This window comes from Narcine bancroftii, chromosome 1, assembly GCF_036971445.1.
Source record: "Narcine bancroftii isolate sNarBan1 chromosome 1, sNarBan1.hap1, whole genome shotgun sequence".
Classification (NCBI taxonomy): domain Eukaryota; kingdom Metazoa; phylum Chordata; class Chondrichthyes; order Torpediniformes; family Narcinidae; genus Narcine; species Narcine bancroftii.
In genome coordinates this window covers 24,236,062-24,259,691 of record NC_091469.1, presented here as the reverse complement: position 1 = coordinate 24,259,691, position 23,630 = coordinate 24,236,062, and the positions used below count along the sequence as shown (strand labels likewise).

The 23,630-nt window shown below is 39.7% G+C and overlaps 2 protein-coding genes across 6 annotated transcripts in view; one reads left to right on the top strand and one right to left on the bottom strand.

The window, feature by feature from the left end:
* Window positions 1-23,630, bottom strand: part of mamdc2a (MAM domain containing 2a) — a 163,195-nt gene that overhangs the window by 61,540 nt on the left and 78,025 nt on the right. For all 5 annotated transcript variants that reach the window (XM_069922560.1, XM_069922552.1, XM_069922568.1 and 2 more), the window contains 2 exons: window positions 19,589-19,842; window positions 3,309-3,402 (listed from right to left, as the gene is read on the bottom strand). In XM_069922560.1, coding sequence (XP_069778661.1) covers window positions 3,309-3,402; window positions 19,589-19,842 — 348 coding nt within the window. The remainder of the gene's footprint in view (window positions 1-3,308; window positions 3,403-19,588; window positions 19,843-23,630) is intronic.
* LOC138755869 (uncharacterized) overlaps window positions 1-23,630 on the top strand; it is a 134,682-nt gene that overhangs the window by 81,408 nt on the left and 29,644 nt on the right. The window contains exon 4 of the transcript XR_011352603.1: window positions 18,258-18,348. The gene's annotated coding sequence lies outside the window, so the exon portion shown is untranslated. The remainder of the gene's footprint in view (window positions 1-18,257; window positions 18,349-23,630) is intronic.

The following is a 23,630-nucleotide window of genomic DNA, read 5'->3' as shown; positions in this document are numbered from 1 at the left end:
AAAATGTCTTTAAGTGTTTCCCAGAATGCACTCATACAGTTACCATTTGCCCACCTCACCCATTTAAAGGGTCATTCCAAATCACATGACTAAAACATGCACTGCCCCAAGATTATTCTGGCACCAGCATCCCTATACTAGGGATGCTACAAACTATTACCAAATTTGTAACCACCCATAACCAAATGTGCAACTGCCCAAGAAACAGTTCAAGAAAAAATAATCTGGAGGAAAACTGAGCTCATTAATATATCATTGAGGCAATAGAGTAGTTTATAAAAATGCCCAGGTTTTGTGAACTTAAGAAACAATAATAAAATAATAACCCCCTATTTCTCAAGTTAAAGTTAAAATAGGAAAGACTATTTCCAATGGTCTGGACAAATATATCAGGTGCTTGAGAATGCCGATTCCTCAACTGTTTTTTAAATATTAAAATTTAATGTAATTTAAACATTTTTTAGACATACAGCACAGTAACAGGCCATTTCGGCCCACGTGTGTGCCACCCAATTTACACCCAATTAACCAACACCCCTGGTACTTTTTGAACAGTGGGAGGAAATAGGGAAAGCCCATGCAGACATGGGGAGAACATACAAACTCCTTACAGGCAGTGTTGGATTCAAACCCCAGTCCTGATCACTGGCGCTGTAAAGGCATTGCACTAACCGTGCCATCTAAAAGTTCCCCTCCAAGTCACGTACCATTCTATGTCAGAAACATTCTTGTCACTTGGTTGAGATCCAGGAACTTCTGACCCAGTAGCATTGCAGGAAGATGTTTAATAGAGGGACTGCAGATGTTCAAAGAGAAAACAAAACTCATTGCCACCTTCTCAGGGGTGATTAAGAAGAGAATAAATCTTGGCCCTCTGGTAAACATCCTCCTGCAAGTACAGAATGTGTTGGGGCTTTCATACCCATTATAATCCTGAAACACTTGGGTGATGGAACAGATGAGCTGAAAGACAGAGTGTTGTTGAGGGCAAAATCTCTCAGCCATGTGTTTTGTGCAGTTAAGAACAAAAGAATCAAGTTTGATGGGAAGATTTGCAAGTCAGTGAATAACAAAACAATCCTTTCTTCGCTTGTCTCCAAGTTATCTAGATCAATTGGGGTTGTGAGCAGATTTTTGCCATTGTAATCAAAATGCTTTTTAAATGTGTCAAAGGTCATCAATTTAATGGACTTCATTGCATAGAAAACAGTCCATTTAAAAAGAACATTGTATGCTTTTAGGCATAATAATTCCATTCCTGGTGAGGTAATTTGTGGAAATCAGCATAAATTGATATGGAAGTTAACCACCATTCATTCCATTGTCTTAGGAAAGACGTATTTATCCAAAGAAGGAAATATTCAGAAAGGGAAGAAAAACTAGTTCTGTGAAATGAATTCTAGAGCTGGTGCAGAGGTGGACACAGACAACAATAAAAGGAAATAAAAATTGTGCATATGCAAAAGCCTTCTGGACAATCCAGCCAGTGAAACCTCATCCTGGCATCTGGTCTGTCAAGTCCAGTCAGCACTCTCAACTACTAAGTATAGACCTAGTATGCTTAATATAGAAAGTAGAGCTGCGCTGGATGGGTCACGTCTCCAGAATGGAGGACCATCGCCTTCCCAAGATCGTATTATATGGCGAGCTCTCCACTGGCCACCGTGACAGAGGTGCACCAAAGAAAAGGTACAAGGACTGCCTAAAGAAATCTCTTGGTGCCTGCCACATTGACCACCGCCAGTGGGCTGATAACGCCTCAAACCGTGCATCTTGGCGCCTCACAGTTTGGCGGGCAGCAGCCTCCTTTGAAGAAGACCGCAGAGCCCACCTCACTGACAAAAGGCAAAGGAGGAAAAACCCAACACCCAACCCCAACCAACCAATTTTCCCTTGCAACCGCTGCAATCGTGTCTGCCTGTCCCGCATCGGACTGGTCAGCCACAAACGAGCCTGCAGCTGACGTGGACTTTTTACCCCCTCCATAAATCTTCGTCCGCGAAGCCAAGCCAAAGAAGAAAGAGCAATACAGCATAGGAAGAGGTCCTTCAGCCCACAATATTGATGCTGATCATGATGCCAAATTAAACTAAATAATTGCGACATTTCTTCTCAAATGGAAAACCACACATCCTAGCAATCAACCTGATGGACCTTTGTAACTCCTCTTTGGAAGAGAGACTGGACTGATAAACAATAGTCACCTATCAGCAATAAGGGGTGGTCTTTTCAGGTCAGAGGTGGGAAGAAATTTCAGCACTTAGGAGGAAGCGAACCATTGAAATTCTCTCACCAGAGCACCATTAAAAGTCACTAAGTATTTTCAAGACAGATTAACAAATTTTGAAAATGAGGTGGTAAGGGGTTAGTGAATAAAAATGATGTGGAGGTTAGAATGCTAGAATAAACACTCAGGGCTGAATGGCTGCTTCCTTTTCTTAAATTCTTAATATAATATAATATAATATATAATAATATAAATATAATAGAGAAATCCTATCATGGACCTCCACCACCTAAAATGACAGAAGGAGAAGACAATGAAATGAACTGACCCAGTATATAAAAGTAAAAGACAAAAATTTTTTGTTTATTTTTATTAAGTGATGACATTGTTTAACGGGTTTAATGTATCTTATAGATTGAACTTAGAATAAATGGGAAGGGAGAGAGGGAGGGAGGGGGGAAAAGGGGAGAAAATGACACTATATATTCAAGAAAAAAATGTCTGTATTTTGGTCAGTATAGTTTATAGAGTGAAAATTTTTTTTTAAATTTTTTAAAAATTAAAGAAAAATCCTTTTCTTAAGTTCTTGATGAGAAATATTAACTTTGTTTTCCTCTCTATAAATGCTGCCTGATCTACTGAGTATTTCCAGAAACATTGGCTTTGTCTCCACATCATTAATCCAGTAACCAGTCCAGTTGTGGTTGCTGAACTGCACCTCAGTCAGACTGGTTTCACCACCTCGCCAATTGCACCTCAGTCAGACTGGTTTCACCACCTCCCCAGTCACTGAAATCCTGCCATTTCCCTCCTCTAAGCTGCATGACTAGTGCTTCAGTGATTGGGGATCAAATATGTGATTTTTAGAGTTCTTTGTGCCTGAAAGGTAATTTGTTAATTAATTAACAAATCTGGTCAAGGAGCAGCCAAATTTTATTGGGCAGCATATTGCAGCCACAACCTTGAGATTGCCTTTGTCCAGACATTGTTGATGGTGGATATCCATGCAAATCGTCTTTGTAGTAACTGTAAACTACCAGCTCATTTGCAAGCGGCCCTACAGAAGAAGGGGATCTCTTACCTGTTTCATTGTTGCAGAACTGTGGGGAGAATGAAATATCATCCAGTGCAACGTAACCTTCAATTATGCTACTGAAGGCAACTTCAAACACCACCTGAAAAGAAAACAATGTCCTTTTATGTAGTCTGGGACAAGCTGATGCAATTATATTAGAAACAGGAGCAGGGACAGGCCTGGTCTTTTCATTGCACAGATTTAATACCTTTCCATTCCACTGTTTTATTGCCTATCATGTCGAAATTCATGGGGGTTTTGTCCATGCTTCTGATATTTACCAATGCAAACTGGTGTTTTTGCCGGTTCTGTATAATAAACTTACAACTTTATGATCAAGATCTTTTGGTAGTTTCTGTGCAATTTTTGTTTTTTGGCGTAATACCAGATTTTTCAGGTTCTTGATGTGGTTGCATCAGCCTACTGTAGCCTCAAAATCTTTACTGAGGTCTGGATGTGACTTTGCCCACTGCAGTGCAAATGTTCTTATTTTATTTCGGGTGACTATGTAGCAATCTTGCCTCTGTTCACGTATCCATTCTCCAACTCTGGTCAACGAGTGATTCCTCTTCTCATCAAAGATTGCCTTTTGGTATTTTTCTTCAAATCTCTTCCTTCTTCCTCCAATCTCTTACCAACTTCCGATATATGTCAAATTTTCTTGCAGCTGCGCAATTGTTGGTTTTCTTGGCCATTTCTATCACTTTTAAAACTCACTTCATACTTTCATTGTTTTAATGGAGCCTCCATGATAGCAATCACCTTCAGCCAAAGCCCATCAGATCAATCACCTTCAGCTAACGCCCATCAGATCAATCACCTTCAGCCAACGCCCATCAGAACAATCATCGTGATTTTTGAGGTCAACTGAGCGACAAACACCCAACATCTCAGGCATCGCAAATTTTGGGTGTAGACTTATATGCCCGATATATGATAAAACCCTTAAAATTAGGCTGAAAAGAAAGGTGGGGGGGGGGGCCGACTTGTCTGCCAGTCGACTTATACACCAAAATAAACAGTAAGTACAAAAAAAAATCAATCTCAGTCATATGGTATCATGAAAGCCAAGCTTTGTTGACAGGGATATTATACATTCATCTGTCCTCTGGCTGGCAATGGTATTGTAATTATCCAACTTTGTAACAAACACCATGTCTTAAAACTTTCCTTTCAAACTCTGCTATGTGTCAACACCACCCAACTTACATCTTCTCCAAGACTATTGTGTCCATTTCTGAATGCTTTATTTTAGTAAGGATGTCAGGGCACATTGAGAGCAGACAAAATATTCAGAAAGAATGATATCAGGCTTTAATTGCAAAGGGAAATTGAAGTAACTTTTTTTAAAAATTAGGCCAAAATAGATTACAGAAGATATTAGAAGCATTCGAGGAGTTAAGTCCTTCTAACTAGTACAGCCAGACAGCCAATTCTCAGGTCTTGAAGTGTACAGTCTTCAAGAAAATGACCAGACTGAGCGCATATGCCTCCATCATCCTTTCAGAGAGCAATTTCTGGACTATGCTCACCTCTGAGTGAAAATATTTCGCCTGAACTTGCCCAGTGAGTTTTCAATGGTGAGCAAATTTTTATATAGGACAGATTTTTACATAAGAAAGGAATTAAGGGAAATGGGGAAAAGTAAGGTAGGTGGAGTTGAGTCAATGATCAGATCAGCCATGATCTTATTGAATGGCGGAGCAGGCTCGATGGGTCAGATGGGCTATCTCCTGCTCCTATTTCTTATGTATTTATTGGTAAAAGCAATGGCTTTGACAAATGTGAGTAGTTAAATATTTGGGAGATTAATAGTTTAAGAGAATGTGGGCAAATCTAAATAGGTCATATGTATTAAAGCAAATCTAAATAGGTCATATGCATTAAATGGTAGGCTATCGAGATGTGCAGAGCAACAAAGGGATTTAGGAGTTGTGGTAAATAGTACCCTCAGGGCTGATACTCAGGTAGATGGTGTGGTGAAGAAGGCATTTGGAATGTTGGCCTTCATAAATCGGAGTATTGAATTCAAGAGTAGGGAGGTTATGATGAAATTGTACAAGGCATTGGTGAGGCCAAATTTGGAGTACTGTGTACAGTTTTGGTCACCAAATTATAGGAAAGATATAAACAAAATAGAGAGAGTGCAGAGAAGGTTCACGAGAATGTTGACAGGATTTCAAGGTTTGAGTTACAGGGAAAGGTTGTGCAGACTAGGGCTTTTTTCTCTGGAGCGTAGAAGATTGAGGGGGGACTTGATAGAGGTGTTTAAGATTTTAAAAGGGACAGACAGAGTAAATGTGGATAGGCTTTTTCAATTAAGAGTGGGGGAGATTCAAACTAGAGGGCATGGTTTAAGATTGAAGGGGGAAAATTATAAGGGGAACATGAGGGGAAATTTCTTTACGCAAATGGTGGTAGAGATGTGGAATGAGCTTCCGGCAGATGTGGTCGAGGCGGGATCATTGGTTACATTTAAGGAAAGACTGGATAGTTACATGGATAGGAGAGGACTGGAGGGGTATGGACCAGGTGCTGGTTAGTGGGACTAGGAGGGTGGGGATTTGTTACGGCATGGACTAGTAGGGCCGAACTGGCCTGTTCTGTGCTGTAAGTGGTTATATGGTTATATAGTTATATACGGTGGGTGCAGCTTGTGAATAACTCCTTCAAGGAAGGGGAATCCTCACCTTGCACGCTTTCCCTGTGACTACATGAATTTCCCTACCCCCCTTCCCCACCCTGGTGTTCTGGTTTCCCTCCCACAGCCCAAAGTCATGCTGGTTGGGAGATTCGTTATCACTATAAATTGTACCCTTGTGTGTAGAATCTGGGAAGTTGATGAGAATGTGAATGGTGCTAATGGAGATCTCTCTTCAACACTCCCACCTGTCTCAACCTATTGCCTGTGCTCCTCTCCTTTTCCCCTTCCTCCCTCCTCCTACTCCTCCCCCTCCCACACCTCAACATTTTATTCAAGCGTCTGCCTGTTTTTTCTTATCCCTGACGTAGGGCTCAGGCCCAACCCTTTACTTCCTAAGGATATTGCGTGACCTGTTGAGTGTCTCCAGCATTTTTATGTATTAAAAAATGTGAATGGGATCTGTATGTGCATAAAGTGAATCATTTTCCTGTAGAACCATTCCCTATAAGTTCAGACCTTTGCATTAGTGATTAATTAATAATTACTATAATACTTAAATGAGTGTTTGATAGTTTATTTGAAGATTCTCAATTGATAGATTTTAAAAAGCACAGTCTTCGAAAGTAATAAGCAAGTGGTCTTAAACTAAATCTAAATAGAAGGCTTTCCCTTCACCTTCCTTCATACTGTATATGCAGAGAGATACTTCCAACACCCCATACAGTCTATGCCATTTGTCTGGAAAAGACTTTTGAAAGAACAATAATTTCTGGAAAGAATTCTCTTCTGGAAAATCCCATTTTAATCCATGTCGTGCAGCTGATCCTGCCCCTTTTTCTGGAAATTCTTACTTCACAATCCACTAATCTCCTATGGCAATGTTTTCTTTTATGTGGAGAAATCTGAGAAGTCAATATATATTACTGTACCTAGAAACTATCTGAGACACCAGATGGGCTCTCTCAGGCACTAACCCTACAGACAGCTCAATGCTTTCCAGAGAGAGGGAAAAAAAGAATCACCATTTGCCAATTAAGCATTTACAGTGTCTGTTCAAAGTCAGAGAATTTTGCTTTTAAAAGTATACTGCACTTGAAAGCAAACATGCACATCTACAATAAATCACAAACACTAAAAGCCCGAAATAAAAATATGAAATGCTATAATGGTACAGCACATCAATTAACAGCAGATTGATTACTATTTAGGACAGATGATTTAAATGCGCTTTTTCATGTGCAGTTCACAGATCTCGAGTGGATGGCACAATGTTGCAATTAATAGTCAGTGCTTCACAATGCCAGAAAACCGGGCTCAATCCCAATCTCACACGTTCTCCCTGTCATCACATGGTTTAATGACCACCCTCCCATTGCTCTGGTTTCCCTCCAACATCCCAAAGTTATGCTAGTTGGTAGGTTCATTGGCCACAGTGAATTGCTCCCAGTATGTCAAATCTAGGGGAAGTTGATGAGAATGTGGGGAGAATTAAACAAAAGATTGATGTTGGATTTGTGTCGGTTATATTTGCTATGGAGTGTGGCTCCGAATCATGGGTCCTCTACCGGCATCACCTACGGCTCCTAGAACGCTTCCACCAGCGTTGTCTCCGCTCCATCCTCAACATTCATTGGAGCGCCTTCATCCCTAACATCGAAGTACTCGAGATGGCAGAGGCTGACTGCATCGAGTCCACGCTGCTGAAGATCCAGCTGCGCTGGGTGGGTCACGTCTCCAGAATGGAGGACCATCGCCTTCCCAAGATCGTGTTATATGGCGAGCTCTCCACTGGCCACCGTGAGAGAGGTGCACCAAAGAAGAGGTACAAGGACTGCCTAAAGAAATCTCTTGGTGCCTGCCACATTGACCACCGCCAGTGGGCTGATATGGCCTCAAACCGTGCATCTTGGCGTCTCACTGTTCAGCAGGCAGCAACCTCCTTTGAAGAAGACCGCAGAGCCCTCCTCACTGACAAAAGACAAAGGAGGAAAAACCCAACACCCAACCCCAACCAACCAATTTTCCCCTGCAACCGCTGCAACCGTGTCTGCCTGTCCCGCATCGGACTTGTCAGCCACAATCGAGCCTGCAGCTGACGTGGACATTTACCTCCTCCATAAATCTTTGTCCGCGAAGCCAAGCCAAAGAAAGAAGAAAAGTTGCTATGACTTGGGCAAATTGACTTATTTCCATAATGTTCACTTGCATAGTTTTATTGAAATTCACAATGGTTTAATATTTAACTACAAGACACTAAAATAAATAAATAGATTCCCATGTAGCGATTTATATAAAGAACCTTAATTGATCATTGTAAAAAAAAAATCACAAATGTGACGAGCAAGAGATTCCAAATCAAATCTAACCTTCATCTTCTTTCATTTTACTAATGTCAACATCAATTTAAGTCGAGTTCTTTTATGAACCTTGACTGATCTACACTTGCAGGGAGCAACTCTGTTCTCCACAAAAGCATGGGTATAAAAATCAATTAAAAGTTGTCAGTAAATCTCAGAGGATATGCTATTGTACAGACCACAACTCTTTCCTCTAAAAAGACCAAGGCTTTAGTATTTTAAACTCTGAAGCAGGGAGATGTTTCCATTGAGAGGGTAGACCAATTGGATGGATACAAATGAATCCAGTAAGGATGAGGAGGAAGCTCTTTATTGTACAAATGGTGAAACGTTTGATCTGATTGACACTGATAGTGGGTGAGGTGAGGTGAATCAGATGAATAGAACTTCGATAAAAGCATGAGGGAGAGAGGAACAGAGGGAAATATTGGAAGAGGGACATAAAAGGAGTGGAAAGAAGCTTTAATACTGACACAGAGTAGATGGGCCAAAAGGACACATGCAGATTCAATGCATTTTATTTTATGTAACCACCATCAGGAATCATTTGTTTGAATTTAGATAGTGATATCAAGGTCAGTCATCGCAAAGACTTCAGTCCCACAACATGAACATGTCAAATGTGACCAGTTTAGGCATGCAACTTGGTCGGCATAAACTAGTTGAGCTGAAGGATCTGTTTCTACACTGTAAACAATATGCCCATCTTTGGCTCCTTAAAATGCTTCCAGTGTGAAGATGGTTCATCAAGAGTCCGCACTTAGAAATGTGGACAGACGACAACAACTGACTCCTGCAACTGCAATGCGAGGCAGACTGTAGTTTGGGGTCTAGTTTGGAGAAGCATAGTTAAATGGAAGTGGTTCCACTTGTTTTTTCATTGGAGTTAAGGAGACTGAAGGAAGATTTAAGTGAGGTATATAAATTACGAGAGATGGAGAAAAGGTCAAGAGAAAACTCCTATTCCCTTCAGCAGAGGTGTCACTAAATCAGGGAGCTGAAAAAAAATTCATTCAACAACAGGTGGAGGCCCAGAACTCACTGCCTGAAAGTGTAATGGAGGAAAAACACCTCTTATTTGGATTAGCACTTGGCTATGGAACAAGAGCTGGGAAGTAGGTTTCACCCAAAGTCAGGTTTTGGCGAATGCAGACTCCCTGACCTCCTTTTATTCCACTATTACATGATGTCCTTTGTATTTTGGCATATATCCTACTCATTTCAAATTCAAGGGTTGGATATCCCCAGGAGTATGTGAAACATTTAAATGGGCAAATTATTTCAAGTCAATATTCACATTGCAAAAACCTTGAATCATTTATAATGGATGGTGCCCTCAATGACAAGACCAACCAAATCAAAGAAAAGATTTGGACAAATCCAAAGTCACCAAGCAAAATGTGGTTTCAAGCAGAAGTCAACTGCCAGAGACTGCAACTCACTTAAATAAACAACTCTGTGGTGATTCTGTGGCTTATATTCTAACTTGCTGCAAGTCAATTTTTCCATAAAAATAAATAATGTAATCTGTAATGTTACTTAATTGTATTACAGGGAATAATAAGTATGACTCAGATTGGAACCTATTTGCTGATTAGGCTCACATTATTCAGATTTTGCTTCGATCTCTGTTCTCTAAATCAGGCTTCATCTGCTTCCCACATGTGGAGTTTTCTGGGATGCAGGCATCAGAGACAAAGCCAGAATTTAGTCCCCATCTATAAATGCACAGTAGCCATCATGCATTTCCTCTAGTAGTGAAATTACTCGTACTCAAGTCTTTACACGCTACATGCAACTGGAGTAATGTATACAGAATAATAAGTCCCCAGGGTCCGATAGGATTCCGGGAGAATTCTATGTGTTATTGGGAGGAGCTGTCCCCAATTCTGACTAAGGACTATAATTTTGTCCTATTGGAAGGAAATCCTCCTAAATCATGGGCAGAGGCTATAATCTCCATTATTCATAAGGATAGGAAAGCCCCCACTAAGTGTGAAGGTTATAGGCCAATAAGTCTTTTACGTAATAATCAAAAGATACTTAGCGCTATACTAACAAAGAAAATTCAAAAGGTTATAACACAGTTGTTACACTCTGATCAAACAGGATTTATACCTGATAGACAGAGAGCCAATAACAGCAAGTGTGTTCTTAACACTATGTCATATGCAAAAAAGAAACATCAAACATCTATGATATTTAGTTTAGATGCACAAAAAGCTTTTGAAAGAATAGACTTGGTCTATCTCAACCATACATTAGATGAGGAGGAGTCACGTGGTGGAGTAGTGGCTGGTCGGCTAAACCAGCCCTCTCCAGGAAAATAGGAAAAAAGTTAGGAAAAAGCAAAGCATAACAAAAATAGAGTATAAGAAATAGAAGATAAAGATACAGAGAAGAGAAAGAAGATGGCTTCCAAGAAGGAGAAAGTAAGAACAACTGGAAAAAAAGAAGTAAAACAGTCGGCGGAGAAGAAAGAAGAAGGCCTTACCTACACGAAGGAACAGAACACTGGTGGTTGTAATGGAGGATTTAGACCAGCTTATGCAAGAAGGGATGCAGTTGCATCAGAAGACATAATCTAAATTCCACTATGGGGCCCAGGGATGCATATGAATCAGTAGACATCCAACTTCCAGCATGAGGCCCAGAGATGCAGTTGTCTTTTGTTGGTCGCAGACTGTCAGGAGACCTTGAAGATAATTAAATCATTTGTTCAGAGATAAGATCTGAAGTAAACAACTTTTGGGTAATATAAGCCATGGTCCCACTGCTGAAGTTTGAAACCCTCCAAGAGGTGGCAACATTCTCTCAGCAAGAAGAAGAACTTCAAGAGTCCAGCTAATGTCCCAGTCGAGGGAGGTAGAGAAGCTGCTACCGGCGCCCCGACAACCTATACAAGTGTGCAGTCATTGCCTTGCTTTGGCAGTTGGGACCAGTCCAGGCATTGATAAGTATAATTGGAAAGGGCTTGCATATTGTTGTGTGAATTCAGCTAGCTATTTAGTAATAAAGACTTGTATAAACTGAACTGCTCTCGGTGTGTGTGTGTCTATTTTCTTTCGGTAGCTCAAACACTGTGACCAATCTAAAATGAACAAAATGAGAGGTATAAGTTTACCCAAGACAATTGGCGCAGCGAGCAGGGTTGGTCTCAAGATGTTTTGCCGAAAGAAAGAGGTGCGCCCTGAGCAGTCCTTGATTCCGGGATGGACTTCCAAAGACGATGGGTTTGGCATGTTGGCCAATACCCTGTCTTTGTTGGGACCACCCCTCAGTTGGGATGAGAAGTTAGATCCATCAAGTGCGCCTCTGGGAGAGCGGGTTGCCACTCTCCTTCAAGAAAGTAAATTTCCTGTTAAAAAGGAGATGCTGACGGACGGTTTTTGGCTGCTGGCCACAGCCTTACGCCACTCTGTTCAGCGTGAAGTAGAATCAGTTCAGCGAGAAGTAGAATCTCAGCGTAAGAGAGAGCAACTAGAGGAGGAGCTAGAAGCCTTGCGACAACGCTGTTCCATGATGAGTGAGATTGTTTGCACCAGTCAGGACCGAGCCAAAGAATGGGAGGATAAGCATGTCCAAACGATCTGCCGTAATATTAAGCTCCGGCAGCAGCTCTGTGCAGATAAAGAAAGGCATGGAGTAGAACCCGATCCACATCGTATTCGTGCCATGTTAAGGAATGGCGACAATCCTGATGTAATTGATGAATGGGACGGGAATATCTGGAAAGATGACCATGGTAATAATGCAGATACTCCTCAGCATGTGCCTAACATACTACCCTCTCCACCCTCTGTTCACGCCCGCCCTATAAGGCAGCAGATTTTCCAAACAGATGGAAGGGGGGATGATGTAAGGGAAGAGATTGAAGGGATAGATACCCCAATCTCCCAAGAGGACCCAGGGGAAAATACCCAAACCCCTGCTTATGCTCAATGGCCTACCCCCTCTACGGGATGGCCTAGGCCTCGTCCCGTCCACTGGGCAAAGGACCCTGTGGGCCAAAGTGGGAGCAGAGGTCAAGAGCAGTCAATGATCCGTGACTTCTTTATAAAAGAGCTGGCTGCCATTGGAGATCGATTTAGGCAAAAGGCGGGAGAAACTCTGGCAGCCTGGCTCCTGCGTGTTTGGGAGCAAGGAGGGGGGTAATGTATATTTAACCCCTGAGGAATTGTTGGGATTAGGAACATTGACTACTGATATCAGGGTCACTGCTGAGCTGCGGGGTAGAGGAAGAGAGGTGGATTACTTACTTGCCACTCTAGGGGATGCCCTGCTATGAGTATACCTATCACCAGTAGATTGGGATTTACATTTACAGAACAATTGGGGCACCCCAGAGGAGGGTACAGCAGTAATTCGTCAGCAGGCCCTGGCCTCTGCCTTGTATGCTAAGTGTTTGAGGCTGTGGGTACATGGGGGGAGCCCTGATGAAGAGATATTCACAGCTGGAATGCATACCAGATTGGTTCGTTCCACCCAACTCACTGTATGGGGACTGGTTCTATCCGTAACTAGTCCGCTGATTGGGCACCCTGTGTCTGAGGCGGTGCACGCCTTATCTGGGCCTAGAGAATTAGAGTTGGGAGGTAAAATCCACTCACGTACAACCCAGGTTAAATCAGACAAGCAGGATGAAAGGAGAGGGGCTGCTGCTAATAACGGAGCAACAAGGAAGGACCTTTTTCTAACCTTGTTAAAGTTAGGCGGACCTAAAAGTGATATTGATGGGAAACCTACTGCAGTCCTTTATGCCCTTTATAAGAGGAAGGCAGGAGAACATCATCCCCAGCTGCTGAGTCCTCCTGGCCCAGCTGTGCCTTCTGCTCCCATTGCTGCTCCCACTGAGCCAGCTTCTCTTGTTCCAGTTATCCGTGATGAGATACAACAAATGGTTAAAAAGGCTCTTATGGATAATAGTAGCATGTGGGCCTGGAAGCCCCTGAACCCTACTAAAGTATGAAGGTGTGGGCAGGGCCCCCATGTCTACTCCATTGAGATACGGCAGATACACGGGGACCCACGGCCCTACATACGGTTAACAGTCCATTGGAGTGGGGGTAATGACTGCCAATATTTGGCCTTGGTCAGCAGAGGAGCGGGCTATCACACGGCGAGCAGCTGAGGGATGCCCAACATGAGGGCTCTCAGCTGGAGGGCAAGGAACAACAGACGAGCTGCACAGGAGGGGAGGGCCAGCAACAAGAGGCCTGATAAAGAGATAGAGGAAAAACAGAAGAGACACAGACACAAAGAAGAGAAGAAGACACAAAAATAGATACACACACAGAAGAAGAGGAAGAAGACCAAGATCTCCACAGAGAAATAGAAGGTAAAACTGATGGACAAAGAGAAATAAAAGGTAAAACTGATAAACAGAATATAGATAAAGTATTTTTTGAAGAACAAATGAGATCACTAAAAGAATGGTCATCATTTTAATGCAATTAAAAAGAAATTGAAAAGAACAGAAGATAAAATGCAAAGGTTAGAACTGGTAATGACAGAAATAGGGAAAAGAATAGAGAATGTGGAAGAGTGGGAAATGGCTGTAGAAATGGAAGTAAATGACTTAAGAGATAAATTGGAAGAAAGTGACAAAAAAATTAAAGAGACACAAGAGTTGTTATCTCAGAAAATTGATGTGTTGGAAAATTATAGTAGGTGAAACAACATAAAAATAGTGGGCCTGAAGGAGGGTGAGGAAGGCACAGACATGAAGGAATTTATAAAAGGATGTATCCCGAAGGTCCTGGGAACGACAGGAATGCAAGAAGAAATGGAAATAGAAAGAGCACACAGAGCATTAGCTCCGAAACCACAGACACATCAAAAACCAAGATCCATCTTAGTAAAATTTTTGAGATACACAACGAGAAAATATATTGGAACAGGCAAGGAATAAAATTAGAGAAGATAATAAACCATTGGAATACAAGGGTCAAAAATGATTTTTTTACCCCAACATAAGTTTTGAACTCTTAAAGAGGAGGAAGGAATTTAATACAGTGAAATCAACTTTATGGAAAAAAAGGTTACAAATTCATATTAAAACATCCAGTAGTGCTTAAAATATTTATACCTGGAGAGCAAAACAGACTGTTCTCAGATCCAGAGAAAGCGCAAGAATTCGCAGAATGTTTGCAGGACAGAAGAAATGAAGAACAGCGATAAAGTATATATAAAGATGTAAAAAAATGTATATGTAAAGAACTAAAGAGGGAAAAGAGAAGGGAAGGAAGGGAGTAAAGGGGGAAAAAAGAAAAGAGAGAGCTTTGTTCTATGTGTTTTAAAAAAAAAGTGTTTTCTGGAGAGGGCTAGGTAGAGGGGGAATAACCATCACTACAAAATCAGTTGACGCTGCAAACAAGATCGCAATCCAAATGAAAAGGGGAGTTGTGGTTGTCCAGCAAGGGATACGGGGCAACTCAGAGAGAGGGGGGGAACTTTTGGGGTTAAGGTATTAGCAGAAGTGGGAACTGAGGGGGTACTTTATGTCTTAAATGTGTTGTCGTACATTAAGTGTAATAAGAGAAAACTAAGAGATGAAAATGGGGAAAAGGGGGATGGAGGTGGCGAAGAGGTGGAAAAGAGGTGTATACAAGATATAAGATGGCCATGTTGAACTATATGACTATAAACATTAATGGAATACATAACCAAATTAAAAGGAAGAGACTACTAAATTTATTGAAGAAAGAAAAAATAGATATAGCATTTGTGCAGGAAAAGCTGAAGCAGAACATAACAAACTAAAGAGAGACTGCGTAGGACACGTAACGGCAGCATCCTATAACTCAAAAGCTAGAGGTGTAGCCATACTAGTTAACCAAAATATACCAATCAAACTAGAGGAGGAAATAATAGATCCAGCAGAGAGGTATGCAATGATAAAGTGTCAGATATACTCAGAATTTTTGGAATTTGCTCATTATATATGCACCTAACGAGGAGGATCAAAAGTTTATGAAGAATATTTTCTTAAGATTGCAGACACACAAGGAAATATATTGATAGGAGGGAATTTTAACCTTAATTTGGACCCAATGTTGGATAAAACTGGACAAAAGACAAGTAAAAAGAATAAAGTAGCCAAATTTTATGGTTAAATCAATGCAGGAAATGAAAATGAATAAATGTATTCCATTGGAAAAAATAACATCTAATTTAAAAAATAAAGTCACAATGTTTGAACAAATTTGAGAACCATACATGGAACATATCAGAGAGAGTTTGCCTACGATCTCCATCCCCTAAAATGAAAATGATAAGAAGACAAAATGACTAGATTCAGTGTGTAATAAATAGATGATGCATTTTTCTTGTTTATTTTCCTTTGTGAGAAAATATTGTTTCATGGTTTTATTGTATTTTATATGTTGAATATTTATGGGTTTTGGAGGGGGGCAGGTAGAGGGGAGGGAGGGAAAGGGGAAAAAAAGGGGAGAAAAGACCACTGTGTAAATTTAATGAGAAACATTTGTACATATTTTGGTTAAAAAAAACTATACATTAGATAAAATGGGATTTCACCCAAAATTTATAAATTGGGTGAAAGTACTATATTTAAACCAAAGGTCAAGAGTGAGAATGAATGGATGTTGCTCATTTTTCAGGTTAAAAAGTGGAACTAGTCAGGGAGACAGTTTGAGTCCCCTGCTCTTCAATATATTCTTTGAGCCACTTGCATCAGAAGACATAATCTAAATTCCACTATGAAATTATCAGGCAAGAGGTTGATATAAAAGGTATAAAAGATGAGACAGGGCAGGAACAAAGATATCCTTATTTGCGGATGATGTCATGCTGTATGCGACCGACCCTATTTCTTCATGATGCAAGTTTTAAAAGAATATGTAGTAACATCTGGTTATAAAATTAATGACAAAATCAGAAGCAATGATGCTATTGGGTATGTGGCCATCACAATTAGATAATCAAGTCAGGTTTCATTGGTCCAGAGAGGGCTTCAGATACCTCGACGTTATTATCACTCCCTCCATCTTAAAATTAAATAAAGCCAATTATAGAAATTTCTGAAGGAGATAAAGGCAGGTATGGTCAGATGGGAGATTCTCCCTTATCATTAATTGGTAAAATTGAAACTATCCAGACTGCTTTTTTCATTCCAATCTTTGCCAATAGGAGTTCCTATGACAGCATTTAAAGCTCTTGACAAATTGATATCGAGGTTTGTATGACTATTTAATTTATAATGAGTATAATATAATTGATGTAAAAATGGTATTGACCATTTGATATCTAACATTAATTGTATTTGTCACACTCTCTTGACACAATCTTGACCATATTTATTCTTGAATTTGTATATTTAAATCTTTTTCCCATCTTTGTTTAGATTTATACAAATCCTTTTCCCCCATAGTATCTTGCAATTTTATATACATATTAGTAATAAATTTCTCAATAATGATATCTGTAATTAAATATTCAAATTGACTTTGCTCCAGAAATCTTAAATTTGTACCTAATTTTCTTTTAAAATATTATTTAAGTTGGTAATATATAAAAATTGTATTATTTTTGTATGTCATAATTTCTCCTTCAATTGTTCAAAAGTCAAAAAAATTTGTGCTTGGTAAATATATATGAAAAAGATATGAAATTGAAGTTGGATAAATATCAAATAAAATTTTTGAGTATAGCAATTGCAGCAATGTGTTGCAATAACGTTGAAGATGGAGAATTTTTAATAGATAGATGGAACATTGAAATCCAAAATTGTGTACCATTAGAAAAAATGACTTATAGTTTGAGGAATCACATTGGGAGTTTTTACAGGATTTGGGAATTGTGTATGGATTTCGTGAATAAAGGTCCATCCACATCCTCCACATCACCTGCTCCTCTCAGTTAATAATTAATAGTTAGAAAATAAAATAACTATGGTAATAATAGTAAATATATAGATTTAGGTGTTTTTTCTTTCTTTTGGTGAGAAAATGGAAAAAAAAATGTATTATGTTGTTATATTATTTCTATTGATTTAATGTTTGTATTAATGCAAAAGATAAAATTTTCCAAAAAAAAAGATTCATATGGCAAAATAAAAAAACCTAGAGTTAGACTTAAGACTTTGTTATTATTACAACAAAAAGCAGGCCTTAATTTTCTCAACATTAAATATTACCACTGGGCAGCACAGTTGAGGACCCAGATAACATGGATAACAAATGATATAGAAACGAGTTGGGTGAGTATAGAACAAAATTCATGCCTCAATATTTCTCAGGAAGGGCTACCATTCCTAAGCCAAGGAAATTGAAAGAAATTAAAAATAGATAATGAATGGATTAAATTCACAATGAAAACTTGGTTGGCTATTAGAAAGTAATTAAACCTTTTTAATTCTATATCCAGAGCATTAAAAATAGTAGCTATCCCAGAATTCCTACCTGGAAAATTAGATAAGGGCTTTAGAGAATGGCAGATAAAGGGCTAACTATTGTGGATCAGCTTTTCTTTTTGTGGGGAAACTTTGAATTTATATCTTCAGAAAGAATTTGGTTGTCAGGATTGGATTTTTAAAGATTTCACTGACAAAAGGCAAAGGAGGAAAAACCCAACACCCAACCCCAACCAACAAATTTTCCCTTGCAACCGCTGCAATCGTGTCTGCCTGTCCCGCATCGGACTTGTCAGCCACAAACGAGCCTGCAGCTGACGTGGACTTTTTACCCCCTCCATAAATCTTCGTCCGCGAAGCCAAGCCAAAGAGACTCACTACTCACAGACACATGCAGATTGGGAGCAGATATACAAAAAAAACCCCATCTACACTAGAAAAGATTTTCATGTTGATTATGGAGTGAGTTATAAAGAAGAAACTGATAGCTCACTGACACAGATGGCTTCAAGATAATGTAACAGTAAACACTATGGAAATAAATCAGAACTGGGAATTAGACATGAATATTTGTGTTACAGATGAAATGTGGGCAGACAAGCCATGATGATCACAAGTTAACAAGTATCCCTACCTGGAGGGAGTTTGGATGGAAAATTACAATGAGAGTAGGTAAGACTCCTCAGGTGTTGGTGAAATACAGTAGCACCTCAGAATTATGCTGGAGAGAAGGCAGGAAGATTGGTGAGTCTGTCCCAAACTATATCAATATTGGAGAGATATTCAGGTGGAAATCAAGCAAGTCCTGGGGGTAGACCTACCTTTGGATCCACCATATTTTATATTGGGAGTGTCTCCAAAGGATAAAGATACCAAAAACCAGGCATGTTTACTTGGATATTACTGATGATCACAAGAAGGTGATTACAGTATGATGGAGAAACGTAAAACCACCAACTGTTCAACAATGGAGGGAAAGATTAAAAAGTATATATTTGATGGAAAGCATAACAGCTAAACTCCAACTAAAGACCGATGTTTTTAGCATCTAGTGGTCACTGGTAACACTGCAGTTACCGAGATTGATTAAGGATATAACCTCTACGTAATCTCAGTGATTGGGGAGGAGTTCGGCTGGTGCACCCTACATGTAATTGGAGCAATGTATATAGCAGAGATTGTGATGTGTACAAGTACATATACAGTGATGACACAGTGGTAGATTCAATAAAATTTACTCTGACCCTCTCCTCTATAAGTTTGAAAGTGTCACAATGGGCATATGAAGAAGTGTATGGTTAAATATATAGGTGACTGCATATGAACAGAATTCAAATCAGATTGACTGATGTGGTGAATACATCTGTTACGTGATTTATCTATTTTATTTGTATGCTCACAAGATATTACTGCATATGGAAATAAAAGTTAAGATAAAAAAAAGAAATTACTCGTACAATCGTTTTGCACTTGTAAATCCAGAATTTAGACTCATTTACAATGTAGGAACATTGATATAGTTCCAAGCTACAATGGAGTAGAACTTTGAGAGGGGATGTTTCCCATGCACTCAAAGCCATTCTCCCTCAAGATGGTTGAAGTGGAGCTACTATGAAGGTAATGTTAGTCAGGTACACACTGCGATGATTGGGAGCTGGTGGTCATGTCGCTTATCAGGCAAGGTCCAAATGTTGTACAGTACAATGTTTGCCATATTCAGGCATTGGCTGCCTTGTTTCTGTGGACTAAAAGTAGAATTAAGCATTCCACTCACTAACATCCCCATATTCCTGACCAAAATATCCCAATATATCTTATGTGGTTTCCTCAGTTTTCATTTGGTATTGATCTAATGAAGCCCTGGGCATGCTTTACTATTTTAAGTGTGAAACGTTGTAATAAAAAGGCTCACCTGAAATGGATGCGTAGCTTTAATATTCACCTTTACCAAATTCCAGTTGTACATTGACTGATTTGTTCTCCATACTTCCTCATAGTGACCAATTCTGTCCTTGGTGTAGACCACAAATAAAGTGGAATGCTTCTGCTCAAGTTGGTAAAAAAAGGAAAGACATCCAGATAGGACAGAAATTGTCATCGGTGACATCAACTGAGCTACTTCGTGCAAACGCGTGGCATAAATAGAATCAACGTACATGTAGTGACCTGAAAGAACAAATCATTTGCAAAAGAGATAATAAAATATTCTTGAGTCTTACATTAGATCACAGGAATATGTATGATACACAGAAGTTTAACATCAATTTTGACATTGCTCTGTGTCATCATCTTTAAATGATAAGACTACATTGTGGATCACCCTTGCCTTGTTTGTGGATCCTTTATAATCATCTATAAAGCAAGATAACCAGCAGAGGTTTTGAATTTCACTATGTAATGTGTTGAAACAGACATCACGAGTGTTGCATGTTCTCACAGCTATTATCAAGTAGACCAGCAGGTGCAATCATTGCAGCTGGATATACCATTGACAAGCATTACAAGCAGCACTCTTCCAGCCATAGGAGTGTTGGTATTGAAGGAATGGATGCTGCAAAGATGGGAGGGGAAGAAGATGTGGGAAAGATTTCCCAAAAGATCAGAAGAACCTAGACCTAGACAATCCAGTGAAGAGCTGTGTTCTTCTGTGCTGTGTTCTTTGTGCATGACTAAAACTGCAAACATGTCCTTTAATAAAAACAACATAATTATGACAGAAAAAAATAAGCTAGATGAGATTTACAAAATAAAAATGAATGCTAATGTGTTTATTGTTATACACATTGTACAATGCACATATGAACTGAAATTCTTATTTGCTGCAGCCAAACAAGTGCTTGTGAAAAAAAACTAGAATACTGTAGTAAACTAATTGAATTATAGTGAAAGTAACAGTACGTACATAAGAGATAAATATTCACAGTAGGTCATAGCACCAAAAAAAAGAACTTGCAATAGTGCAGACAGCCCTTTTAGGAGTTAGAGCAGATTATGATTTGTGCACCAAGGGGAGGTTCAAGAGTCTGAAAGCTGTTGGAAAGAAACAGTTATTGAACCTAGATGTACTGGTTTTCAGGCTTCTGTACCTTCTGCCTGAAAGTAGTAGTGAGAAGAGGTTGTGACCAGAGTGATAGGGGAGACAATCTCTCACATAGATGTCTTCAGTGGATGGGAGGTAAGATCTGGAGTTGGATCCTAACTGGCATCCTAATGTATGTCCTGCTGCTAAATCTGTCACAAAGACCAGAACAGACAATGAAACCAAATGGAACCAAGCTCAGGAGAAACTTGAACCCTATTGCCACTACAGGCTGAATTTGTGTTATAAGAGATAAGCACACCCTTAAATAGGTGGCAGCTGAGATGGAGGGGGTGGAGGGAGGGAGTGGTAAACCACAACTTTCTCTGACAATGTGCAGAACAAAGTCACGGTCTCATCATAATTCGATAAAGTTCAATATTCACGAAGTTGTTCTTACCTAACAGACACCAGAAGTGCACATTCCATTGGAAGCAAAACAGGATGTGGTGGATCAGTCATTCAAGGGTTGCTTTGACTGTTCTAATTAAGAACAAGCTTACAACCTCTGCAGGGCAGTCTTGGGATGCAGCATTGTTTTTAAGCTGTCTGCAGTCCACTGGTCCATGGGCACTTGTCAGTACTTTCCCCACAAATACAAACTTACTATATTTTCCTTTTCTCATACCAGTTAGTGCTAGTGTGACATCAAGCCCGTTGAGATGATTTTCTCTTGAGTTTTAAAGAATGAGAGGTGATCTCATTGAAACGTACTAACATTCTTACAGGCTTGAATGGAGTGACTATTTCCATTTGCTGGGGTAGCAGGAAAAAATTGACCAAAGGTTTCAAAATCAGGAAAGAGATGAGAAGATATTTCTTCAGCCAGAGAGGAGTGGATCTTGGAATTCTCCACCCAAGAAAGCTATGGATGTTATGTCAATGACAATAATTTAATGAATCTTGTGATGCTAACATGGATCAGCCATAATCCTTCTGCAAGCCACAAATACGGAGAGCCATATGGCCCACGCTGGCTCCTATTTCTTACATTGAGTTCTTATGTTAAGGCAATTAGGTTCAGAGTCTGGGTAAATCTGAGTATTCCTGCAATTAATCAGAAAAATACCCTTACATTTGACGACTTTCTTTGCCTCAAAAGCTATAATGGTGTGACTTTATCAAAGGAATATAATGGCTCTTAAAAGTATTGGCTCTACTGGTCACATCATAGGGTCAAATGTGGGAAAAGAGGCAACTTAGCCTACCATAGTGTGCCTGTCCTTTGAATGAACTCACAATTCTTCAGCTCCTTCCATATAGCTCTGAAAAGTCCCCTCTTTGAAAACTTGGCCAATTTCCTTTTGAAAGATCCTGTTAATTCTACTTCAATTGTCCATTCAACAGTGCAATCCAGATTGCAGCAACTCACTGTGCATTAAGATTCTCCTCATCTCTCCCCTGACCTACATCTGCATCCTCTAGTTTCTAAACCTCTTGCCAGAAGGAAGACTTACTTCTTATATAATCCATCAAGCTCTGAACTGTCCTTAAACTCCCCTTCTGATATCTCTTTAAACATTATGAAGGGCATAGATAAGGTGAACAGCCACCACATTTCCCCCCCCCGCCCCCCCCCCCCCCCCCCCAGATGTGGTAATGGTCAATATCAGAGGACATCTATTTAAGGTAAGCGGAGCAAAGTTTAGGGGAAATATCAAAAAGGAATTTTTCACAGTGTGGTAGTTCTATGGAATGCACTGTTTGGGGTAGTCGTTGATGCTGACACACAATAGGTGCATTAGAAAGACTCTCGGGTAGACAAATGGATGTAAGAAAAATAGAGGAATATGGGTGCAAGGTAGGTTATGGTTAGATTGAACAGAGACTAGCTTTATACTGGTGGCCTAAGAGCCTGCAGTGTGCAGTACTGTCCATCTTCTATCTCTGCTGCAATGAAGAATAACTGTTGTCCCTTGTCGAGAGTTTTTAAATGTGTAGAAAGCAATATATAAAAATTATATAAACCACTCATAGATTGGGATTTTTCTCATGGTTCATTGCCCTGCTGTGTGGTTTGGCCTTAGTATGTCATAAGAGAGTTTATCTCATTGCTTAGTTACAGATGTCAGTTGTTCCTGCATATATATTCCTGAATGTTTGCCCTTCTTTCACGTTTCATTCCCTTCAGTGGGAAGAAATGGGTTATGGGTTGCTCTCCCACTGAGCTGGCCTGGTGGTCCTTCCTGCACTCAATGACAGAACTCATAATGTTCATCTTAAGATGAAGAATGAGTGAATGAATGGTTTATTGATGTACACACATACAAAGTGCAGTTGCAATGAAAGTCTGAGGTGCTGAACTTCTTGGGTACACAAAACACACAACACATAACGACTCACAAGGAGAGAAAAATTTTTAAAAATAAGAGTAAGAAGGGATAAATAAATAAACAAACAATTTTTTTTGACAGTTGGTCAGAGTGCAAAGAATTGTGCTTTGGATCATGGTTGTTAGATACTTGGTCCAGCAAATGTTTATGGAGAGATGAGGTCATTTACTTTCATTTCATGCTAAATCAACATTGAACCAGCAGGCGCTTTTGTTAGACATTCCAAATTTTACTGGAAGTATTCCCAGTTAAACTTCATTTTCATACCATGCTTGAACACTTATGTTTAGGAATCGGATAATACTTTCTTTTTGCTGCTAATACAACAATCCATTCATCATTAATGCCAAATCAGATCCCTTGCAAAAATCACAAAATTTGCAGAAGACAACCCCGCAAGAGCACCAAGGTGACTGTTAAACCTTGAAACAAGCATTAAAATCAGATTTGCCCCACTCCTGATAGGATCTCATTCTGTCCAGCAGGTGTCTCAATGCTTCACTATATCGAAGAAGGGCACAGGCTTCCAATAGTAGCAAAGA